This window comes from Netta rufina (genome assembly GCF_964035555.1).
Source record: "Netta rufina genome assembly, chromosome: 4".
NCBI lineage: Eukaryota > Metazoa > Chordata > Aves > Anseriformes > Anatidae > Netta > Netta rufina.
The window spans coordinates 33,661,081-33,682,487 of record NC_140127.1 but is presented as its reverse complement, the minus strand read 5'-3'; the positions used below and the strand labels follow the sequence as shown (position 1 = coordinate 33,682,487).

Here is a 21,407-nt window from a genome sequence, read left to right as displayed (position 1 = left end):
CAATTAAACAGTTACCATCACCTACCATCTTCCTGTCTATAAGATATTCCCCTGTAACAATCAAGAGGAGCAAATCTGTGAAACTACTTAAGTGTTGCAATTCAGAGCCTGCTGCAGTTGATTAGCTCACCAGCAGACAATACCACAGCTAGTACCTTCAGCAGGGAACAGAGGGAGCTGAAGAGCTGTCAGGAGAGGTAACCTTCTGCAGACACATAGATGGGGAGGTAGCAGCTTAAAGCACCAGAGGTAAAACTAACAGAACATGTCTGTCAGAGCCTTTGTATGTTTTTAAAAAGCACATGCAGTCGATGTTTCCTTTGAGAACAGAAAGAAGGCACAGAGATCTTTCTCAGGCAACATACCTCTAGCTTTGTTGCAGAAGCCACTGCCTTTTATATTTATATTAACCCACTGCCTTTACACTTCATTCAAAAGGAACTGTTGCACTTTATGCTTTTTTTTTTTTTTTTTTTTTTTTTTTGTAATACCTACCCACCCTTCGCTTTCCGTCAGAGAAAAGTTATCAAGGAGCAAACAGCCTGCAAGGGTAAACCCCCATGCTTGCTAGCTTCAGCTTTTTTTTTTTTTTTTTTTCCCCTTCTCCCTTTCAAGATGGACTTCAGAGCTGCATTTCTATCCTTCCAGGGAGTAGCTTTCAATTCTTTCATTCTCAGAGATAATCCACACAAAGAAATTAACAGGAAAAAGTACTGTGGATGCAAGTACGTAGCATGTATGTAGTAGCTGTTATGAAATCTCTCTCTGTGGATACTCAGCCAAACAAGGGTGCCTCTCCCTTCACTGGTTGCTTTGTAAAGTTTGGACATAGGGACCAGATATAGGACATACCCAGAATATCAACAACAGGTGATCAGTACAGAGCTGACTTGACTGGACTACATGTTTTCCCCTCATGCACTGTGACCAAAAGTGAATACAGGGATCCATACTATTTTTTTTTTTTCCCAAAAAAAACACAAAAGACACGTTTCATGAGAAAGAGCAGGAACAAAACAAAAGCAAGACCAAACTTTTTAGTTCAATGAAATATTTACACTTTTTTTTTTTTTTTTTTTTTTTTTTTTTTTTTTTAATTCCAGGCTTATTTCTTCCCAGATAGTTATTGTTCAAATTTGGGGGGTTAAGATGTATTCTGCCCCCAGTTCTACCTTATTCTTCAGGATTATCCTTTAGTTCACCCCAAGCTTTTTGTTGTTTCCCTGCCTGGGTTCTAACTAAACATTCTGACACATTCAACAGAAATGCACTGAAGTACTTGACACCTGCAGTAAAGTATTAGTACTTAAGATGTCTGAATGTTCATGGTCCCCGTTCTTCACATTCATATTCATTATTATATTTAGGCATACATTATTAACAAAATATTGCAAGCCAACACACTTGTCTTGGTTTGAACCTGCAAAATAGCTCTAATCTAATGACTACAAGCCACTTCTCAGTTCTCTCATGAAGAGCTTCACCTTGGCACACATCCCCTTCCACAACAGTATAAATCAGTAACATTTCTTTTTCTTTCCTATAACAATGCTTAACTACTATTTCCACACAGTTGTTCACTTAGCTTACTGTAGGAGATACGATATCTATATAAGGAATAAATCACAGGTTTTTATTTGTTTGCTGCCTTTGTAAATGGCTTGCAATATGTAAAATCAGGAAGATGAATGCAGAATAGGAAAAAGGAGGTACAATTCCTAACTCTAAGAATCTTATCAAGTACTGTGTGGTACTTATTCCCTTCTCTAAAGGGAAGAAAATTGTCCTTTTCACCTTCCTTTTTCTGTCTAGCCTGTTCTAAATGTAAACTCTGGGTACGACCCACCATGTATGTGGAGACCACCTATTACAGCTCGTTACTCTCAGCTAGGGCCAGCATATTTGCCCAAACAATAATAAAAGCAACAAGGAGTCACCTGACATCTTCCAAGTGTTATTTTTTGTGCAACTCAGAAAAATAAGTCTAGATTAATGAGTTTTAGCAGGCTATGCTGATGTCTACATATCTAAATTTCCTTTCCCCTGACTCTTTTTGGCATGGAGAATGTCAGAGACTTGCACAAAATGAAACACTGCTTTTATTTTTAGTACAGAAAAGCACATAGATATGGCTATCTAGAGCTGCACAGCTGCTTAACAGAAATTTGTGAGCTAGAGATTCCTATGACTGTGCATGATCACGTCTCATAACTCTTCCTAGATCTCAGGGAATATCCAACAACGTGTTTTGAACCAGCCTAGTCCACAACAGGACTGATATTAAGTGTGGCAGCAATAGCTCACAAACTACTTCTCAGTGATGGAAATGTAATGATATAATAGTCAAGCAATCTATTCTAGAAGGATTCTTTAAGACACCAAGGGTTTTCTCCTCCCCTCCACCCCCTTATTTTTTGTGTTGACAGACAAATAATTGTACTCCGGGAAATGAGAGATTAAGATTCCTTTTTGTTACTGTTAAATGTCATAGGTAGCAAACATCTTCCCCTGCCTACAAACGATAACAAGAGGAAGAAGCAACTAAGCTACATAACATCATACAAATACATGATTAGCTACAGAACCATGTGTTTCATGCCCTATCCTTGGAAATTGTGTTATTTTCACATTTTTTTCTTGCCTATAACAACACTAACATTTTCTTCTTGTAAATATTAATAAATATAAAACATATATTTCTTAAATAAATAAATAACCTAGAATTCTTGACATCCTCGAATTACCCACGAGATGGCAGTGCTTGCATCATACAGAACAATCTGACCTAACCGATTTTCAGTACAACCTTTTTCCCCCTCTGCAATTATGCATACGGCTGTCAGAAGATGGTATTTTCTTCATATCCAGACAAGACCCTCACCATTCAGCAGCTGGCTCAGCATTATTTATCATGCTGTAATATTACATTTTACAGACTAACAGTCAATTGACAGCAAATTTGGAGAAAATGTCTTGGGGTTGACTCCTGTAAACATGCTAGCCTCAGAAACGTATAAAAAAATTGCAGGCTTCATCTCTGGTGCAAAGTAATACAAGGGCAGCTAAATTTGTTGGTTTATCTCCTCCAGACAGCTGGCTAGCTATCCAGTACTCACTCAACAGCTTAATCCAAACTGGTGATGAATTGTAATAATCATTTATCATTCTGTGTATGCCTATGCAGCAAAATAAAAGCATGATTGTGCAGGTGTTGCAACGCATGTGTTAGTTTAATATAGCTATTACAGGGAATAATAGTATTGAATACAAAATAACATATGCTGTCAACTCAACTGAACTTCACATATACCCTTAGTTTTCATTCAGCTTGCTGCTGTCATTCACGCTAACAATATTAAACATACACAGAACACCTGCATTGCATAGTCACATCTGCATTTAGCTGCACAGACATTCACTGTCCAGATTAAATCATGTTTTACCTGAAAAGCAAGGAACTATCATTACTGTAGACAAAGAAGCAAAACATGAACATTTCTGCTACTGCAAAACTATTACCACTCTGAAGACATGTAGGTAAATTACAGAAAATAAAATCTAGTGAAACATTGGTACTACCATTTTCTACTCTAATTAAAAATAAAAATCATTCTGTGAAATATTAACTCCCTATTCTGGTTTCACCCACAGTTTATTCTTATATTCTTTAATAGATGTTCCAAGGCCAAATAACATCAACCTGCAGTTTCAAACGTTACTAATCCTCTGAGAATACCCTGTTCTACAGTAAAAGAGCATCAGAGGGGCATGAGTTCTAGCATGTCCACAGCACAATTGTTTTCCTGCTATTCGAAATGAAAGTCAGTGTGCTGCAAAAATGTTCAATTTATTAAAAAAATATAAAATAAATTCAGACTACAAGTACTTTTATAATATGGTAACAGCAGACTCATGATTATCGTGCCAGTAAAAGATCAGACAATAGAAAAGAAAAACAGATGGAGTAACTTTTGACATATGTAGGTTTGCACACCAATCAAATATACAGTATATACCAGCTGGTGTAAACCCAGCTCACATGGGACCATAAGCCTGTATATTAATGGCTAAAACACTGAAATAGGGCAGTTACTGTGTTTGGACTTGGAATGAACTTGTATGCTCATACTCTTTTTCACCCCTGTATGTCTTGCTAAATTTGAATTCCTCTTATATAAGAGCAGAATTACAAACCAGCACAATTTAAACTACTTTGGCATATGTCCTTGTTAAGCAGATTAATAGCCTAATTCCCTGTCATCTGCTCTGGCTAACTACTAGTTTCCAAGTGTTACAGTTTTCTGTTCTATAAAGTAGCACACATGCTGAAAATCTTTTTGTTGTTGTTGTTTTGTTTTAAACCTGTAAGAGCTAGCATATTTCCTAAAATTTCTCTAGTCTTGATTTGGAACTAAACCCTAGCGTCTGACCTTTCTACTTCAGCAGGGAAAAAAAAGTCAGAATTATTACTTTCTTTCCAAATTCAGACCTCAGCAAATACTTTTCTGGATTCTGGAACAGCTCAAGGTTACTTGATGCCTATAGTCATACTTGCTCTTTTGTCAGCAGCTAGCTTCACGTGCCCTTCAGCTGGATGTATGACCAAGAGTTATTCCTGATTGATTCATGGTTGACCTTAAAACTATTTAGTTTAAGGCTTTGGCTTCTCAAGAATAATAGCTGGCTGCAGTTGACAATCTATGTAAAATACTTGAATTCCATATTATTTCCTATTTTTTGCAAAGCAGAACAGACCCCTACCATTTCTGGAAGAGACATGACTAGCTTTACAGCTGTCACTTTCTAGCCCATTCACACTACCAGAACCTGAGAAACTCACCAAATTTCCCTCACTTACCTCCTTACCTCTTGTGTCTTCTTTATTGATAAAACAAATTCTTTTCCTCTCCTCAGATCTGTCAGGATGAGTGATCCTAAAGGAAACGGTAAATCGAGAAGTCATGATGTAACAATATTCTCAGTCTAAGTCATCTGTAGAGAATAAAGGTGATATTCACAACAATGCTAATGCCAACAATTAAGCCCCAAAGCAACAGTTTATTATTTTATTAAGGCCAAAAGTGCAATTTGGCAGACTTCCAGACTAAGCTTTGACCATGCTGGCTGTAGCAGCTGAGAGACACAATTCTCCTCTAATATAAATGGTTGTGCTGGCAGAAAATAGTCAAATGTATGGATTTGTTGTCAAAGATACAAAGAATACTGAAATGTACAAGCTAGAGTATCACTGTTACAGAAAGAGTACATGAAGATTAAAGGAATAGTCACTGAATGATATCTGATCTCCTTTTAAAAATTAAGGCGATATTCTTACAAAACGAAAGCCAAATGATTGCTAGCTCTTTTCTGTACAGGAACTGACACCATTAATTGAACATCGTTTTGTAGCGTGCCACTGAACAGAAATAATTTCACTAAGTTCAACTGAAACCTTTGCCTTTACTTAAGAACTAAAGAGCAGCATGCCATTCTCTAGAAAATCTGACATCATACATTAAAACATCCACGCTGTAATTACTAAAGCAGTCGCACAAACCAAGAAGGGCAGGGTTAGGTTTGGCCTCTCAGCTCCAAAATAATGCTTCTCTTTAGATGCAACTCTCTAACAGAAGTTATCAGAGCTCTAAGCTGAAACCAGTAACGTGTGTGTAGCATATATTAACAAAAAAAGGTTGAAATCACTATCCTAAGGGGATACAACTCACAGTACCCCTCCATACCTAGCTGGGTAATAGGCCTTTAAAAAATGCTATGAAGTTATCATCAGTGATTTCCAGACCCTTCTCAGTTATGTCCATCAGCGTATTAGTAGGGTACAAAACAAGAAAAGTCTCACGCACTTTGCAGTCTCGTACCAGCTATAGCACGGTTACCTAAGACTTCCACAACCAAGTAACAATGGCAAGGCATGAGGCTTCCCAAGAGAGAGATGCATGCACATACGCCACTGCTTGCTTTAGCCATAGCAACAAATGCCATCCACAGTAGTTTGCTTCCTCTCTGCAAAGAATTACAGCTTAAAACTCCTTCATCAGAATTTCAGCTGCAATCAATCATTGCATGATCAGAAAGAGGCTCCCCCAACATTTTTTTTTTTCAAATTAAGTATTTCACTTGATATTCCTGATTACATTTGCCTTTCTCACATCTGTATCACGTTAGCAGCTCAAAGAAAACTCTAATCAATAGTTCAGTCTGCTCTTTCTTCCTTTCTGTTATTTCCAAGAGGTGCACCCACACCTTGAAGTATAAATTAATCCCTAAATGTATGACTTTACACCTTTACTTCTATGTTTTATTCCACTGTTTCTGCAGTCTTCAAGGTATTTCTGTAAAACGTCATCATTCTCTGCTACATTAATTGTGCCTCTTAAAGAGGCATTTTTGATTCAAGAGTTAAAAAAATTCATCCAAAAAGTAAACCTGGAAAGTAAAATTTATAGTTCAACTAGATATTAAAACTCACATATTCAATTGTTTTTTTTTTTCATATGTTTTTCTTGAAGTCAGTTTCTCATTACGCCTCTGTCTCCCACAAGCAAAAATCACCTATTTTTACGCTTTGTACCACGAGACTAGTAAGCTTATTGCCTTTTTCCTTGTCAATAAGCTACTCTGATCTTAAATTTGATTACCTTAATTAACTTAAACTTAGAGGGTTGTTTGTTTGTTTGTTTGTTTTGACACAAGGCATCGTTGTGTCTCCTTTTCTTGGAATTTGATAGAGTTATCAAAAGATATAATTTGTACACTCTCCTTATTCCTCTGGAATATTTTTATCCTAACAGTAAGGGATGACAATACCCCTGAAGCCAGTGAAATCATTTGTGAGACTGGGAGAAAGCAACTAGAAAAAACGATTACTTATTTTCTTTCTCTAGTCATTTTATTGCCTGCTTCTTGACAGACCTAAAAAGTTAGTTAATGGCATAGAGCTGCATTGCACAACAGCTTTGTTTTCAAAGTTAGCTGAAGAATATGCTATCCTAGCTTCCTGCCCTTTCTCATTTTTGGAGGTCATTTCACGCATCCAATTTACATCATAACTTCACTGTTGGTTGTATCTGAAAAAACAAAGGCAGCAACCCCAACTGGTGGGAAGAAACATCTAGGCATAAGGCTGAATACATGAGAATTTTTTGTAGTTGGCTTCATTTCAGTAACCACCATATTATAAAACTACAGTTTCCAAAAATTCCTTTAGCAGTTCATTTGTTGCAAAATATGTATTGTTCTATATTGTTGTTTCCATCTCTAGTTTTGTCAGTATATTGTCAGGTTTTGGTCATCAGTGAACTTCAGTTCTCTTTGCTGAAGTAGCTGTGTCAGAAAGCACAATTTTTCATTTAAAGTGTAGTGGTAATTCACTATACCAAACAAACATTAGCATCAGTCTTCAAAAAAACTTACTTGAATCTTCTTGTTATTAATTTGCTTTGAAATAACATACATCTTCAGTTTTGTTTGCAAGATCTTACATTTCCCCTATTTTTAAGACTGTGTGGCTAATCAAACTTTAAAGTAAGAGAACTGATGAAACAATCCATTCAGTCATGGATCATGGATTGCTCAATTAGACATACAGCAACTAGCCAGACTGTCATTTTGACTAAAGATACAGAATTTTGATGTCTTATATTAAACAGCAACAGATGGAATTAAAATTATCAAGGATAATATAAAAAATGATGATAATGTTAACAGGAAGACAGTATTAGATATGTTTTAAAAGCCCCAATGACTTCTTCCTAGAGGAAAAAAATACAAGGCATTTCTTTGTCTGCAAATCATGCCTTTTTTTTTTTCTCTTGTTGTTTTTTGGAGATAAATTATGCTGAGATCCCAATCTTAGAATATATAACGTATTTAATTCCTATAAAACATACCAAGCAGTCTTGCTAACTCCAATATTCAAAATGTCTTAATATTTTTTGAATTATATAAGCTGAATTGTTAAATTGGTAACTGCATTACAATGTCTATTTTTGTATTTCTATTTGTATTCTCAGATATATAATCTGATAACAGACTAATGCTCTACTCTTCAATAAGAATACTAATTTATTTTTATTTTTGTCTAGCTGCAGTGGTATTAGATAGTTGGGGTTCCTCTGATTAACCTTGGCTTGTCATATGCAAAGCCTAAATGACTGATATTAATTAATGTAGCTGTCTTAAACAGTTGGCAAGAAAAAAAAAAAAAGAAAAAAGAAAAATTAACAAATGTCTTGCAATGCAGATTCACTAATGAAGAAGTATGATTTACAGTTCTTCTAATGCCTCTTCCTTTTTAAGCTTTCAGCTGCACATTCTGTATGTTTTTATTTGGAAACTTTCCTTTTCAAGGCAATGCTGAATCACATCTGGAGGATTTGACAGGAAAAGAAACCTGAAGATCTTCGTATAATCTGCCAGGAAAGGTTCTGGGAATTAGGCATTTGTGCATATCATAAACACATACACAATTTATTTAATCAGTTCAAATTTGAATGGGTGAGGATCAGAACCTCATGGCACTAAGCAACAACAACTAGGAACTGATTTTTACTGGACCGCAAAAAGATTCAGGTCCCAGGTGGCTTCAGTAGGAGTCTATCGGGAGGGTAACTTTTATTTTCCATGATGTTCATGATATTACAAAGACTAGGTCTACATGAAGTATTTACTTCTTTTGAGAATTTTACAACTTCATTCATACTGCTCTGGATGGAAGTGGCATCCTTCTCCTCTTATCCATTCCCCTATGAAAGACAGCAAAATGGGACAAAAGTGATTCTGCTGAATAAAAGCTAAGTGCTAGAGAAGTTCTATAGGAAAACACTAATCTGAAAGAGAAAATAACTGAATATTAAGAAAATCATTCCTTTGAGCACATTACTGGTTGATAAGAAATCTCACATATGAAGTGTCTTTAAAAGCGGGACGTGCAAATGTTTTCTGGGAATGGTTTCAGTGCAGTTGAGTCTCCCTGGGTACAGAAAATTGAAATAGAGCATACCATGAACATCTTTCCATCTCTACATTTCTGTGTTTTGAGTTCAAGATCAGTTTTATAAAGTTTTTATTCATATGGTTTTTACTACTTTCAGGACTCTTACATAGATGTTCAGAAATAATGTTATTCAAGATATATTTAAGGGCAAGGGAATCCTTTGGCCAGTGTACAAGTTCTTTAACACGTAGCTGAAGCCCTGTATGGTATTTGTGTGTAATCTGTTGAAACATGAACAGTTCTGAGGTCTTTTGAATACAGATAAGTATTACTGATACTGGATTTGAACGTTTCTCTAAATATGATACATTGAGATGTATTAAGATAATTCAATATTTAATGAGCCTCAGACTGACATTCCCACTAATCAACAAGCATTGACACAAGCAAGCATGCAGCATATGGGAATTGTTACTGATTCAAGCTAAAGTATCTTTTCCTATCTATCTGTGCAGCTCTACTTCTTTTTATGCTTTGTTTCTGTACAGTTGCTTACATTTGCATCTGCCATTTTAAAAGCAATACTGTATTCTACATGGGATTCATAGAGACACTGTTGAGCTTAAAAGAATGGGGTTGAAGAGAAGGTTGTTGGTTCCAGTCTGACTTTTCTGTTACTTAGGCAAGTTCCTTAAACTGTTGCTTTCCCATATTATGGGTCTATGAAGTAGGGCATAACATCTCACAGGGATGCTGCGAGGCTTTACTGAATGAGTATTTTAAAGGCATTTTGACATTCTTAGTTGAAAATAAATGATTACAAGTAACAATTTTGTTGCTTAAATACTCAATTTGACATTGTTGGTGCTACAGATAAACATTTTTTTATTGAATTATTCAAGGAACATTTGAGTCTTGAGCTAACAGATGCCAAGCTTACATAATTTTTTTCTTCTTTAGCAATATGATGTATTATCATTTTCAAGGTGAGTACAGTAAGCTGAATGCAAAGCCCAGATACATAAATGTTCTTCTAACATGCTTATACATGGTTAACTACAATTCTGAACTCGATTTTGATAACTCAGCAGTTAAATGTGCTACATAACTTGAATTCTACTGATTCCAATCAGGAAACTAATGAGTTTAGGTAACAGAAGAAGAAAAGACATTGTGTCTGATGGCAAAGTCTTTTTGACTTTCTTTTAGCATTTTTTTTAGGGGGGTTACTTGTTACAAAACAGATAAGATGCAGGGAGAGATTTAAACCATGAACTGATTATGCATATCTCTATGCACATGGGGGGGGAAAAAAAAAGCAAAACAGAAAGGAGAATTGATTAATTAGGTGGACATTAAAACTGGACACTCTTTTGTTTTCAAATGGGAAATGTATATTTATTCTGAGAATGAGAATATCCCAAAAATGAATGATAAACTAACTCATTATGTTGTCAGGAGATCTCAGTTCATAACCAAAGTAAAATTATACTTGTAACTTTGCATGCTTGTAAGTGAACTGCTATTTTGTGAACCGTATTTGTGTAGATCAAGTGGGAAGAAGACAATGGGATTGCATAGCTTAATTCCATATAGGACTGCATTGTGCATACTGTTTTTCCCATGCATAAAAGCAAATGTAACTAAGCAGCAAATTGAGTTGTTTTAGAGTTTTGACTCTCACCTCTGAAATTCTTTCAGAACATCTGTTAGACTACAGACAGCTCTTTAAGGGAAATGAGGTGGCAAAGAAAAGGCACATTTATGAATAGAAGCACCAATCCCACACAGATATTAGAGAGCTTATTAAAAATACAAACAATATCTGCAGAGAACCGAAAAGGAAGAAGACAAGTTGTAGAAACATGTTTCAGGTGTCACCAGGCATTTCTTCAACAGTTACACATGCAGCTCTCCGTTATACATGCAATAGCCATAAATAGCCTTTTAACACAGTAGTTGAGTTTTAGAGGCCAGAAGTTAATTTCTTGTTTATATGCTCTATAAAATGCTGTGGTTGTACAGATGTTATAAAACAGTCTGTAGTGAGGACTCCCTTTGAAGAGGGAAATTCCCTGGTTAAATGTATAAGAATTCCCTTTTAGTTTTACTTTACTATAGAAATAAAACTCCCCTCATCCCATCTCCAGAATGCAGAAGTCAGAGCACGTCCTGCAAATGACCACCCAGCAAAGCAGCCCAAAACCAATAAATTGTTTGTCCTGACACTGAACTCCCTAACCTAAATTCAGTCACTGCCACAGTTAATACATTAATTCCCATGTATGTTTTACATGTTAGCCTGCATGAATCCTCTACACCCTGTTGAGCACTACACCACAGATAGTAGGCAATAGTTAACAGCTGGTAGGAGATTGGCTTGGGCAATAGTTAACAGCTGGTAAGAGACAGAAGGTGTGTGAGGGGGCAGGTTAAATGTCCCTGAGCTCTTGTGGCCTGCCTTAGGGCAAACTGAGAAGAAAAAAAAAAGAAAAAAAAAAAAGAAAGAAAAGAAAAAAAAAAAAGTTTGTCTAAATAATATTCAGTTGAGGCTTAAAATGATTAATTTGACTTGTTCTGCAACCACAAAGGTGAAACACACCCATGAAATGTGGTACCATTAAATGGTATTTGGAATAATGCAGCCTCACAGCTGACACCAATCCACTTTGGAGCAGTTAGTCAGATGAGTTTAAACTTTCTAACTTTGCCTGAAAACAGAACTACAAACCACACATCAGAAGCAGTCTAGGAAGTTTTCACTGACTCTTGTAGTTTCTAGGCATGGTCTGTGTTTCTGCTTTCAGTAGTCTGAGCCCTATCTGTAACAAAACTACTTCAGTTCCTTCTGTTGATTCTACCACAAGGGGATAATCTAGATCTGCGGTTCATCAATTCCCTTTGCTTGTGGAACTTTCCAGGCATCACAGAAGTTGATACTTCAAGAAAAAGTGAGATTTGCTGACATTTTCCTTGTATTGTCTAGGAATATTGTAGCTAAATATTCAATCCACTCTGTAATAATTCCAGCAATAATGGTGAGATAGTGCTTTAAGTTAGTGATACTTCAAAATATGAGAAGTGAAAAATAATATATCCATAGGAAGTATGGCAAGTTATTTTCCAAAACTACTAAAACAAAACCAAACAGGTAAGCAAATCTTTTGTCTTTTCCACTACTCACAGACACAAAACCACATCTAAGCTTTGTAGAACGTCTCTCTCTACTAAACAAAGTTCTGTCATAAGTGTGAAAAGGACTTTCATAAACCTCTCCTGTATGTCTTTCAGTTCCCAATTTATTTTTTGTATAGAAAAGCTCCACATGCCGAACCTACACTTGCAACACAAAGAATCAAACTGAGTACCTCCTTTTGACACTGAGTTAGTAGTATAAAGAATGTACAAAGGTTTTTATGGGACCTAGACAAAAGAGCAGACTTTAGAACCACCTGTAATGAGGTACCAAAACTGCAATTTCTCAAAGAAAGAGAAAGACCTGAAAAAAAAGTGAAAACTTGTACGTAGTTGTAAGCACCTTTTGTTTTCAAATACACATTATGTCAAGACAAGAAAATATGTTGAGTGTTAGTTGAAAATTAAATGAAATTATTTATAAAAGTTGAACCTGCATCCATTTCGATGCATCTGTAGGCCATTTCTACCTACAGTAAATTTGACTTGAGCAACATAGGGAATATTTAAAAGCCACGTGGGGAAACTGAACTAAAGCCATTTTAGGAGGTTACCTTTGAGGAGGTTATCACTGGGCTACTGCTGATTTGGTTCCTCTAAGAGAGCAGGAAACCTGGCGGGTAGGTAAATGGAGGCCATGGTGGTATCCACAATCAAAAGAAGAGCATCACAGAATCATTAGGGTTGGAAAAGCCCTCCAAGATCACCTGGTCCAACCATCCCCCTACCACCAATGTCACCCACTAAACCATGTCCCTAAGCGCCAGGTCCAACTTCTCCTTGAACACCCCCAGGGACGGCGACTCCACCACCTCTCTGGGCAACCCATTCCAGTGCCTGACTGCTCTTTCTGAGAAGAAATGTCTCCTCATTGCCAACCTGGTTCAACCCAGGCCACCCCTTCTAGCCCTATTACTAAAACCCACAGGGATGCGGAGCTCTGCGGAGCTCACGCACTGCGGGAGGCCCGCACAGAAAACACAGCAGCCTGCAGCCTCAGCCTAGCGACCCAGTAAGGTGACCGACCAGCTTCATCACCCCCTCCCCGCTCGGGGGCAGTCCCGGTGCCGTGCCGGGCAGCCCGGCGCTAGGGCCCGGCGGCCGCCAGCAGCGGGGCCGCCGCTCGCTCCTCCCGCCGGGGCCGCGGCCGGCGGCTGCTCTCGGTGCGCGGCGGGAGCGAGCAGCGCCCTTGCCCGGGGAGGACCCGGGCGCTCCCCGCGCTGTCTGGCGGCCGGTGGCGGGGCCGGGAGCGGACCGGTTCTCCCCGGTAGGGAAGGGGCTGAGCGAGGCGGGGAGCAGCGCGCCCGGCATCCTCCGCATTGTATGGGCACGGCGCGGAGGCGCGGCCGCGGGGCTCCCCCGAGCCGCCCGCCCCCCGCCGTGCGCTCGCTCCCTCCCTCCCCACCGCCGCCGCCGCCGTTCGCCGGGAGGCGCCGAGCCGAGGCGTGAGGGATGCTTTTGTGTGCCAGGGGAGCGGCGGCGGCGAGCGGCGGAGCCAGCGACTGCGGGGCAGGTGGCCGCAGCCCTGCCGGCGGGGGATGCTGAATTAGGCGGCCGGAGCCCTTGCGAGCGCGGGGCCCGGCGGGGCTCGGCAGCCCGATGGCGAGCAGCCGCAGCATCGAGCTGGAGCACTTCGACGAGCGGGACAAGAGGCAGCAGCGCGCCGGGCCCCGCCGCGGCGGCTCGGGCTCGGGCACGGGCTCGGGCTCGGGCGGGGGGCCGCGGGGTAACGGGCTGATCCCCAGCCCGGCGCACAGCGCCCACTGCAGCCTCTACCGGACACGCACCCTGCAGGCGCTGAGCTCGGAGAAGAAAGCCCGCAAAGCCCGCTTCTACCGCAATGGGGACAAGTACTTCAAGGGCTTGGTCTACGCCATCTCCCCCGACCGCTTCCGCTCCTTCGACGCCCTCCTGGCCGAGCTCACCCGCTCCCTGTCGGACAACGTCAACCTGCCCCAGGGTGTCCGCACCATCTACACCATCGACGGCAGCAAGAAGCTCACCAGCCTGGACGAGCTGCTGGAAGGTGAGGGGGCTGTGGCTGGTGGGCCTGCCTGCTGTGGCGAGGTGGCATGGGGCCCGGTGGGCTGCGGGCACTCGAAGAAGCTGAGGGGGTCCCCTTGGTGAGACTGGGGGGCTGAGGGGGTCCCCTTGGTGAAATTGGGGGGCTAAAGGGGCCCTGAGGCAGGGGCAGGCCTCGTGTCCTCAGTGGGACCCAGGGGCATGTGCGGGGGGCTGGCTGTGGTGGTGGGTAGGCAGCGGGGACACTTCTCGTCTCCAAGATCCGCAGGGAAGTTCTTGGCTGCCTTGCAGTCATCGCCGTTTGTGGGAGAGAGAAGCGTGTTAATTTAGTTCCCTAGCTGTTACTACGCTGTCACTGATGCCTCACGGTGGCTTAAGCTTTCCCACAGAAAGCCCCTGTGCTGTGAAAAGGGATGTTTATACCCTCCCACTTGCTAAAACAAGCTGGTGTGAAGTCCCATTTTCAAACATGATCAGAGTCCGTGTTCTTAAGGGGAATTAGCTACCTTTTCTGACTTACAACAGCATTTTAAAGAATCAGATGCTTTTTGGAGTTGGCCCTCGGTGTTTTTTGATAATGGAAGTTAGCTGCAGCGATTACATAGACCTTGCAAGTGTGAGTAGAGCAGTACTTGACTACTTTCCAAATGGGGCCAGTAGTGCTACTTCAGAGTGAAACGTACACCTCTTCTTTGTATGCGATGAGAATTATGTGGACAAGGAGCAGATAAGATTTGAATGTTTGTTGTTTTGAGTTGTTTTTTTTTTTCCAGCTTAACTTGCAGTGTTTGCAAGCCTGTTGTGTGGCTTCCATTTTAATCCACAGCTCCTTTTAAGTCTGAAGCAGTAAAATATTTCAGGTGTATTTGGGGCGCCATATCTGGGAGTGGGACAAGATACCTCAAAGTAGGCGTATAGGTTTGCTTGGCTTCTGCAGGCACACGTACGCAACAAGCCAAGTTTCCAGTGGATACATGCATGTTCTAGCTAAGGCAACTTCTCTCGTGTGCTCTTGTGATATTTTAAAATATAATTTAAATTCAGCGTTATACAAATTATCTTTTAAAATGTGTTGGTCCTGTTGTGCACAATGTAAGGCCCATAAGCGATTTGCACTTGATGTTTCTCCTCAGGTATCTCATGTATACTGCAGTCTTCCAGCCAGTGGGCCTATATGCCAGGTGTAGCTGATTTGCAGATCTTTAATTTGTTGATGAGCAATGCCAGATGATGCAAAAGGGGAGAGGCTTTGGCATTTGCTTCATCAAGAAGGTCCAACTCAAAAAAAAAAAAAAAAAAGAAAAGTGCACTTCATGGTGGTGACAATGCCTGAGGACTTTCCTTGTCCCTGATCCAATATAAGGCAGTTATATATATATATATAACTATATATATAACTCTCTCTCTATATATATAACTATATATATAAGGCAGTCAAAACAGAGAAAACATGAAATGATTGCAGAGTAAGAAACTGACTCTGTGGTGGTAAAATAAATGTGAAATCAACCAGAAAACTATTCCGTGATACAGCCAGTGGTTTTAGAAATAGCTTTTTTTTTTTTAAAAAAAAAAAAAAGGAAGAAGCTGGTGTGAGTGGTGTGAGGATGGTAAGAAAATGAGATGAAGGAAAACTTGGATAAACTAATGATAACTTGGGGCAACTTATAAAATGTTGCAGAAGGAATGCTTCTTAAGTTTTTGTGGCTTTAAAAAAAAGGCAGTGACTTGCTAGACAGATGTGTAAATGCAGTTTATAGTCTCACAACTCTATTTAAGTTAATAACTGAAAGCAGAAACTGACTTCCTGTCTCTCAAATACATTGAAAGAGTGACCTTTGTCATTGTTTTTCACTGGAAGAATAAAGCAAAGCAAATGTCACAACTGAAATGCCACTTACATACTTTCTGTGTAAAATAAAAGGGAAAAAAAGAGTCCTAATTACTTAGTCATCTATCCATGACCAACACAACTCTCAGGAATCTTAAGAAAATCCTGTAGCATTATAATTGGATTAGTATGTGCTCCAATTATCATCCCAAAAAACTTTACCAGTGTAAGTCTAATCGCCATATACAGTGATGGGAAGAAAGCAAGCAAACAGGGAATCCATAATTCCTTGAAATTCTCTGAATTCTTTGCCAGCTGTTTTTTGTTCCTGAGATCCTGGAAGAGGGTGAGTTGTTTGTTTGTTTCTTCCTTGCTTGCTTCCTCTTTTTTACAGTTCACTTTTTTGCAGCACATCAAGCTTGAATGTTTGCTCTTTAACAAGTACTTGAAGATTGGTAATATGCAAACTCTTGAACTGCAATACCAGAAATAGTTTTGAATGGTGTTTTGTTGTGTCGCTTTTTAATTTTCAGAAAGGAAGGGAATGTTAAAGTGTTGTTACACATGCCAACTACAGGCTGAACACCAGACCAAACATGGCTACTTGACACAATGCCTAATTATCTGGCTAGTTTGCTTATATATCATTAGTGCTACTGCAAGGGTACATGGAATCACAGCAGCTCGGATTTATTAATGGTAGCTCTTTGAAGAGAGCAAAAGGTGAGTCCTTGGCCACCCTTACCAAGCCAACAAGATCAGTATTAAACTTCTCAGTTTAATCGGTCGGCTCAGGGGCGACCTTATTGCTCTCTACAGATACCTTAAAGGAGGCTGTAGCGAGGTGGGGGTTGGCCTGTTCTCCCACGTGCCTGGTGACAGGACGAGGGGGAATGAGCTCAAGTTGTGCCAGGGGAGTTTTAGGTTGGATCTTAGGAAGAACTTCTTTACTGAAAGGGTTGTTAGGCATTGGAACAGGCTGCCCAGGGAAGTGGTGGAGTCACCATCCCTGGAGGTCTTTAAAAGACGTTTAGATGTAGAGCTTAGGGATATGGTTTAGTGGGGACTGTTAGTGTTAGGCCAGAGGTTGGACTCGATGATCTTGAGGTCTCTTCCAACCTAGAAATTCTGTGATTCTGTGATTCCCCAACTTGAGCCTACATGTGTTGTTCTTGGCCACTGATGTGCCTCTGCAGGCACCTCTATAAGGCCTGTTAGCTGTTTATCAGGTTAGTGTCTGTCTCAGATACAAAAGTTGGCAGTATCAGATTCTATATTGTAATAGTCCAGACTGGCTGAATTGAGTCACTGATGCATGTTTTGGGGGATTTGGGTGTATTTGGCAGTCTGTTTTACTGTTTACCATTCTAAAAGGAAAAATATCTAATGCACAGATGTATTGTAGATTTCAAATATTACAGATTGAGTCATGGTAATAAATGTGATCTGGTCACATTTTTATTGAAAACTAACAAGCTTCATTTTAATCATACTGCTTTTCTTAACTGGATCTAACAGGCAAAAAAAACCCAAACATATTCTGTTGGTCCAGTCTTAGGCAAATTTCATTTATGTTTCTAGCCCCTTGTACATCAACGAACATTATGGATCATGTGTTTGACATCTTTGTATTGCTTTCTTAGAATGGGATGAGTGAAGAACTTCAGTGTTGGCTTCTGATGCTCTTTCTGATCCAGAGAGGGGATGGGGTTTGGGAATATTATGAATGTCTTCTAGTTTTGTTATGCAACTCCACTGTCTGACATTGCATACTTCACTTTTGGGTAGTAGTTTGCTTGCACAATTTTATGTCTTCAATAACAGTAATGGAATAATAGTTCATTTCTATTCTATACCAAAATCAGCTAATTAACTATTTGTCTAAATCCTTCAGTTTTCTTTAAAAATGTAAGCTGTCTAAAACATAACACTGTGGTAGTAGAAAGAACTGTGCAGTTCTTCAGTGCTGAAGTTTCTGTTTTACATTGATACCAGTCATGCCCTGTCTTGCTGTCCTATGGTTTGATTGTCTTGAGGTGAAAAACGTGGAGTCTCCTGGTTGTTAAGATCTGCTGCAAAGTTGGGAGATTTTGTTGGGTTTTGGGAGAGGAACGCAACCATAGATTCCTTTCTGGAAAAGAAAAGTCACGATTTGTTATGTGATAGGGACTTTTTCTAGTTCCTTCGGTAGGAAGCACTGCTAGAGTGTTTGTTTCTTCACAATGCTTAATTGATACAGTCCTTCTGAAATGTTGGTAGTTTTGTCTGCACAGCTGGAGTCAGCACGCACCTGTAAGAAAGTCTTTGGGGAGAGATTGAAAAAGTTTAAGAGCAAGGCAGTCCTTATACATGGCTAGGATGTGCAGCACAGGGCAGGAGCAGCCTTATGGAAATGGGCTCTGCCCCAGGGTCAAAGAATGTTTTGAAACCAAACATGGAACAATCCAAGTACCTTCTGCCTGAGATCATTATCATTTCACTGTATATTACATAAAATGAAATATGTAGTAACAAATTGTTACATAAAAATTAAAAATCCTACTTAAGTACCTGAGATTCTATTCAGTACACTGTTATATTAGGTAAAGAATATATTTCCTCTTGTCAGGGCAAGCAGATGGTAACAGCAATTAGGCAGTTTGTAATTTTGCTTGTTGAAAAAGATATGATTGCCTTCCTGTGCTAAAGACAAAAGCTATAATACTTTAAACAAAGGCAGAAAAACTGTAGCAGGTTTAACAAAGAAGGATAAAAAGGAAGGATAAAGGGATTAAAAAAATTAAAGCGTTCATGTTTCAGACTATATGTTCAAAGCACTGTAGTTCCCTAGTCCTGGAGCAATGGGGTGTGGATGTGAAATATTGATGTAATTGTTGTATCCCAACAAAATCAAATAGTCCCACCACTGTGCATATCCTACTTTCAGGGAGGGGAGAAGTGTAACCTACCTGAGAAGAGTTGCTTACTGTAGAGGAGGCACATGGTATAAGGGTTGGTACCAAGTGCCCTTAACTGTCTTCTGACAGCTTTTCAGAAAGCTTGAGATGAGGGGTTGGACCAGAGGTCCCTTCCAACCTCAACCGCTCTGTGATTCAGAGAAGGCTGTCATCTGTAGGAAGCTGTCATCTGAACCTCCTGACTAACTGAAGTCAAAAGAGAACTAGGAGCAGCTAGTCATCTGCTACAATTCTTGCCATCATCCCAGGTTTTAAACGGTTCATGGGGAACGTAAATGCTCTAGATGAGGAATGCTGGTGACCCATACAGGATTAATGGAGGTGACATGAAAGTAAAAGAATTGTAAGAGGTTGATGAGGAAGGAAGTCCTTTGAGAGAAATGAAGCAAAGAAAGATCTAAATAAAGTCTAATCCTTCATAAAAGGGAAGGTTTTATTTTTAGATCAGGCCTTTTATACATGCCGTAAATACATTATTCTGGAAACCTGCTCAGGTTTGTGTCACAGAACACAAAAAGGGTGCTCTGCTGTGATCCTTAAGTTGCAAAGTTAGTTGTCCTAATAACTGTTGCGTTATACTGAACAAGCAACTTTTGGCACTCTTGAAATTAACGAGCTCCACCAAAAGATGATGAGGGATGTGGGATGGTTATATGTGTACTCAGAAACCTGCCCTGTCTTATGTGCTCCAAAATGGAACACTTTTTAAAAATATGAAGAAAAATGATGTTTTTTTTTGTTTTTCTGTTTTGTTTTTGTAGAGATATTTTTTACATGTCAGCTATGCCATTTTCTGTTCTGCAGTGTGTCATTTAAAACAGTTCTTTATGTGATTCTTAAAAGACAATAGTGATTGTTCACACCTTGCAAAACACTAACCAGAAAATCTTGTTCTTCCTTACAACCCCCACTAAACGGTTTATGCACTTTTTTGTTTTGTTAATCTAATGCTAAAGAAAATGAAATATCTGCAAGTCATTCATTAGCAGACACTGTTTTTAAAGACAGTATGTCTGAATGTTTCTAGGCTATATTTTAAAATGTCTTGAAGTTGGCTTCAACTCATAAAACTTGTGCCATGAAGAACCTCAAGCTGTAAGGCAGCTGTGTTTCCTCAAAACTGTACATTTTTTGTAAGTGATGTACACTTGTGATCCAAAAAAGACGAGATACATCTCTCTTTTTCTATCCATACCTAAAATTGCATGGCTGAATTTTGGAGATTTCACTTACACCCTAACTCCTAAATCACTGCATTTATGTTTTGAAAGGAGCTGGATAACTTTCCTGTGAATAACAGTGTAGAAGAAGCAGATGGCAAAAGAAAACTTTCCTGGACAAGATTTTAAGTAGGCAAAACAGTATTTAGGCAAATAATGGTTTATGGCTGTTTGTCAGTTGGATTGACCAATATAGTCTTGTTTTCTCTTTTAATCCGTTCTCTCTGTTAGTCATCTGTCTTTCCTGTGGTGGGGGAATGGTGAATATTATGTTTAGTCTGTCCACTCTGAAACTGGAATCCTTCTACCATGGACTTAAACATGCTGCACACATGTGGGTCTTGCTTCTTGAATAGCAGTCCACCTAGTTACTAAAGCAGTGCAGGTAAATTATGAAGAGGCAGGTAGTATTTCCTTGCTCAGAGGCAATACTTCATGTCTATCTATTTTTTTTATTTATTTATTTTTAGTGTCAATAAGATACAGAGTCAGAAGTAAACTTAATCCATTTGTTGATCATATTGTGACTCAAAATGTCAGCAGATGTTATTCCTTTTGAGTTAGCATATGCCCCATTTGAGGAATTTTTGGTGGTAGCAGGATTTCTTCATTGAAGAAGTGACACTTTTAGCTTGCTCGGGGTACTGTCATGAAGCGTTGGATGGGTGGCACATATGCTCTGCTGAAATTATGATGCCAACTTAAAAGGAGGTTTCATGCCTCTGCCAAAACTGCTCTGCAGTCTGGCTGAGCTTTCTGCTGTAGAGTAGTTTGGCTGGGTTCAAAGCCCCAGCTGTAACCTGTGTATTTGATTCTTGCCTTTTTTCTTTAAAAAAGAAAAAATACACATGTGTATATTGCTTAATAGATCTTTCTACTTCATTAGTCCGTATTTTACATTTTTACCTTCAAACACCTCTTTAATACTGGTGACTAACTTTACAATCTGGTTGAAAAACAAGGGTCCTGACTGTTTCCTGTCAATGTTGTAAGTCAAAGATGTGCTATTTATTTCCAGTAGTGCAATTGCTACTAGCAGGTGCCAGTTAAGGTTAGTATGCATTAGCTTTAAAATATTTCAAGATGGTTTCAAATGGGAAGTGGGCTTTCAAACCATAAATGTGACTGTATCCAAGTCAGTAATAAAAATATTTGAAATATTGTTTATTCCTGTGTGTGGAGCTAAATCTCGCAGACCTACTAAGTTGACGTGCAAATTACTTTAAAAG

The 21,407-nt window shown here is 39.4% G+C and overlaps 2 protein-coding genes across 3 annotated transcripts in view; one reads left to right on the top strand and one right to left on the bottom strand.

The window, feature by feature from the left end:
• IQCM (IQ motif containing M) overlaps nt 1-13,459 on the bottom strand; it is a gene marked incomplete at both ends in the record, with an annotated part of 204,548 nt that extends 191,089 nt beyond the window's left edge. Inside the window, 1 exon segment of the mRNA XM_084286067.1 lies at nt 13,175-13,459. Coding sequence (XP_084142193.1) covers nt 13,175-13,459 — 285 coding nt within the window.
• The window catches only part of DCLK2 (doublecortin like kinase 2), an 85,528-nt gene continuing 77,448 nt past the window's right edge, over nt 13,328-21,407 (top strand). For both annotated transcript variants that reach the window (XM_084286120.1, XM_084286121.1), the window contains exon 1: nt 13,328-14,174. In XM_084286120.1, coding sequence (XP_084142246.1) covers nt 13,748-14,174 — 427 coding nt within the window. In that variant the 5' untranslated portion in view covers nt 13,328-13,747. The remainder of the gene's footprint in view (nt 14,175-21,407) is intronic.